The 4212-nt window shown below is 49.3% G+C and overlaps 1 protein-coding gene across 1 annotated transcript; it reads left to right on the top strand.

Moving 5' to 3' along the window:
- On the top strand, positions 1266-4165 carry LOC100621428 (putative MORF4 family-associated protein 1-like protein UPP). Its single transcript, XM_005656488.3, has 2 exons — positions 1266-2666; positions 3491-4165. Exon 1 carries the CDS (start codon positions 2290-2292, stop codon positions 2650-2652), a length of 363 nt encoding a protein of 120 aa, XP_005656545.2. The 5' UTR covers positions 1266-2289; the 3' UTR covers positions 2653-2666; positions 3491-4165.

The raw sequence follows: 4212 nt of genomic DNA, 5'->3' as shown, positions 1-4212 counted from the left end.
TCAAATCTCATTTACAGGAGTTCCCGCTGTGGCTCAGTGGTTAATGAATCCGACTAGGAACAATGAGGTTGCGGGTTCGGTCCCTGGCCTTGCTCAGTGGATTAAGGATCTGGCGTTGCCGTGAGCTGTGGTGTAGGTTGCAGACGTGGCTCGGATCCCACGTTGCTGTGGCTCTGGCGTAGGCCGGCGGCTATGGCTCCGATTTGACCCCTAGCCTGGGAACCTCCATATGCCTCAAGAGTGGCCCAAGAAATGGCAAAAAGACAAAAAACAAAAACAAAACAAACAAAAACCTCATTTACAGATGGACGAGCCACAAATAAGAAAATCTGAACACTAAATATTTTAGAAGAAAATATAAGGGAACATTTTTATGACCTCAGGGTACAGGAGAACTTCTTAAAATAGCCCCCCCAAAAGCATAAAAGTAAAGATCAATATTTTGTTTTCATCAAAATTAAAATATTAACTTGTATGAGAATGTTTACAGCAGCGTTATTCATAATAGTCAAACTATGGAAGCAACCCAAATGACCATCCATGGATGAGAGGATAAACTGTGGTATATCCATGAAATATTATTCAGCCATAAAAAGGAATGACGTACCCATACATGCCACACCTAGAATGAAAGTCAAAAATATTACGTTAATCAAAAACAGACAGACTCAATCATACACATATTGTATGATTCTTTTCATGTGAACTGTCCAAAATAGACTGAATTTTGTCCCCTAAAAGTTGTACACTGCCACAAAAATCCGTTGCACTTCTTGACACTAAAAATGAAATATCAGAAAGGGAAAATTAAAAAAGCAAAAAAACCAAAAACAATCCCTTTTAAAACAGCATCCCCAGGAGTACCCATCATGGCTCAGTGGTAGCAAACCCAACTAGTAACCATGAGGATGCAGGTTCGATCCCTGGGCTCGCTCACTGGGTTAAGGACCTGATGCTGCTGTGGCTGTGGTGTAGGCTGCAGATGCAGCTTGGATCCCACGTTGATGTGGCTGTAGCATACATAGGCCAGCAGCTGGGGCTCCAAATAGACCCCTAGTCTGGAACCTCCATATGCCACGGGTGCAGCCCTAAAAGACTCAGTAAATAAATAAATAAAACAGCATCCCCCACAAAAAATACTTCAAAATAAACCTAACCAAGGAGGTGAAAGGCATATGCTGAGAACTGTAACACATTGATAAAGGAGTTGAAGATGATTCAAAGAAATGGAAAGATATGCCATGTTCTTGGACTGGAAGACTTAATGGTGTTAAAATGGCCGTATTATCCAAAGCAGTCTACTGATTTAACGTGTACTAACTCCACTACTAATGCTGATGATTCAACCTTCATATTCTTTCACATGTATGATGTTTCAAAAACATTTCATTGGAATATAATGATAATAGCTGTGGTAGTTTTACAAATACGTCCACAAATTCTTTGCTACATCCCTTGTCAAGAGGTGGCACTTGACTCTGCTTCCTTAGAGCTGGTGCTGGACTTGCTGCTAACAAACGCAGCTCAGCAGGAGTGAGGGCACATTTCACCTGTATTGTTGAGCTGTCAGAAGACTTTCTCTGTCTCCCTTGGACCACTTCCTTTCAGGGGAAGCCAGCTGCTGTGTCTTGAACTTCCCTGCAAAATGTGTAAGTACCAAGAGGGAAACGTGGCGGGAGGGATAAATTAGGAGTTTGGGATTAACATATACACACTACTGTACCTAAAACAGACAATCAACAAGGACCTACTGTATTATGTATAACATAGGGAACTTTACTCAGTAGTCTATAACCGATATGGAAAATAATCTCAAAAAGAATGGATATAGGTAAGCGTATAACTATACATCTGAAACTAACAAACGAACTACACTTCAATAAAAAATTAAAAACAATACAAATTTAAAAATAAAATTCACTAAGTGTTAGAACTCGCCCTAAGACCTCGGGGAGCCAGGGCCTCAGAGGGGACCCGGCGGGAAGCCTTGAGGGCCTGGGTGGGGGTAGCGGTCAGGGGAGACACTAGAGCGCGCGGCCCCGCAGGTAGACACGGGTGCGCGCGCACTGCCGGCAAGGCGCGTTCCCGACACCCGCGTGGACGTAAAGCAGCTCCAGCGTGTCGTAAAGGGGCCGCAAATAAGCGGAGCCCGGGCCGACCGCTAAGCATCCACGGTGGAGGCCGTCTCTCCTGCGGAAAGTGGAAGGACCTGTTGCTCGTCACAGTGGGCTTCGGCCGGCCTCCCCGGCGCGGCGACCAGACCCCCGGGCCGCGGGGTGCGGCGGCGCGATGCGGCCCGTGGACGCGGACGGGGAGCGGGCCCCCGACGACGACGACTGGGCGAGGCCCCCGAGCCCTGTGCTCCTCGCCGACGGCCGGGACGTCGCCGCCCTCGAGCGCGAGCACGTGCGCGCGCACCTGCGGGCCCGCCGGCGGCTGCGGGAGATCGAGGGGCTGCTGGACGAGATGAAGAGCGAGGTGGAGGCCTCGGAGGCCGGCGCCCTGGACCCGGCCGGCAGCGCAGGCGCCGCGGCGGAGGAGCGGGTGGTGAAGCTGTGCGAGGAGGTGGAGAGGAAGGCGGTGGAAGCCGCGCTGATGGGGCGGAGGATCGTGGAGCTGCACCGGCAGATGGACGGCTCCGGGTGTTACTGACGACGCCGCGGCGGGTGAGCCACGGACCGCGGCAGGGGTGCGGGCGGCTCGCTGGGCGGAAATTCGTAACGCCCGGCGTTGCGCTGCGTCCTCGCGGGGAGGGGAGAGGAGATCGTGCTGAGCTCTGCGCTTAGATGTCGTTTTACTTTTTTAACGTTGGTAATTAATTGGAGAGAATGACTTCACGTGTTGTTCTGAAACGAAAAGACTATTTCTAGCAAAGTAAGTGCAGATCGTGGACCAGCTCAGTCACTGGGATGAGAACCCAGGCCATTGGGCCAAGAAAGGAAGGAGGGGCTCCTTAGGGAAGGGCGAAGCAGCAGTGCTGGATGGAGAGCTGTGAGTGCCGTGAGACCGCACCGTTTCAGGTGACCTTGGGGCAAGTGGTGGCATTTCCCACGGTCGAAGGGGGTAGTGTGTTTGCCTCTTTGATAGGATGGATTTTCCCCACCCTACGGTAGGAGATCGGCTGCTGGACCTCCCTTCAGCGGCTGAGATGGACCGCCTGCTTGGAGAGATTGAAACCGAGTCGTTCGTTTTCTGTCTCCTTGTTTCACTCTGATAAACGCTAAATCTCCAGGACTAGTAGGACAGATAGTCTCTCCATTATATTGTCATATGTGGATTTTGATTATGAGGTGCTTTCAGCTTGGAAAAAATAGTATTTAACTAAGTGCTCTTGCCTAAAGGAACAGGGTCTAGGTTATAAGCTGCCCTGTGGTCTTATTTTTTGTACTGTGCTTTTATTGTCTTTTTAAAGTTTGAAAGTGGACTGCTCTGCTTTGCTGTTTTTTGTTTTTGTTTTTTCATGCTTCCTGGAATTTGGGGCCCATGAAAGAGATTGAGGTCAGAATTCTTCAAGAAAGAAGATTCTCCTTGGCTGCAGTTGCTGAAGCAAAAACCCAAACCCCAGACAAGGGTGTGGATGCCACTACTTTGGATAAGATGGAGAAGGCCCAGAGGACTCTTGGGCATGGAGAGTGGTGGCGTGTGAATTTTGGGGGTTCAGAGTCCATCACATCAACGGAGAAGAGCTGTGTTCTTTTGGTTTTCTTTGTTTCTTTCAGAATTGTAATTTTTCTGTGACGTGTTAAGCAGTGCACATCATGTACCCTGTCTGGTGAGTAAGCTGAAGTAGGGTGAGTTCTAGGTGACACGCGCATCTGCTGACTTCGGGGCAGAATTTTCCATGTGATGCAGTTGTGGGTTTCAGAGGCTTCTCTGCCACAGATGCGCATGACCGCCGCAGAGGCCTGGAGGGCTGAGGGAGGAGGCCGGGGCTGGCCATCGGGGACCCCAGACTGATGGTGGGAGGCATCTTCCAGGTTTAGATGGTGTCCAGCCTGGGTCATCAGAGCAGACCTCACAGGTACAGGTCAGAGCTCTGGCTTGTTGTGATGAAGTTCATTTGCTTGGAAAAACAAACACTGAAAGACAGTTTCTGTGCAAATGAGCAAAGCCATTGAGTTGGCGAAGAGAAAATGAGAATAAATAAACTTTTTCCAGAATGCAAGTGTCGTCTTGATTGCTGTCATTGTCAAAAAGAGGTCAGACACTTCT

This window comes from Sus scrofa, chromosome 8 (assembly GCF_000003025.6).
Source record: "Sus scrofa isolate TJ Tabasco breed Duroc chromosome 8, Sscrofa11.1, whole genome shotgun sequence".
Lineage (NCBI taxonomy): Eukaryota > Metazoa > Chordata > Mammalia > Artiodactyla > Suidae > Sus > Sus scrofa.
This window is presented reverse-complemented; position numbering and strand designations above follow the sequence as displayed.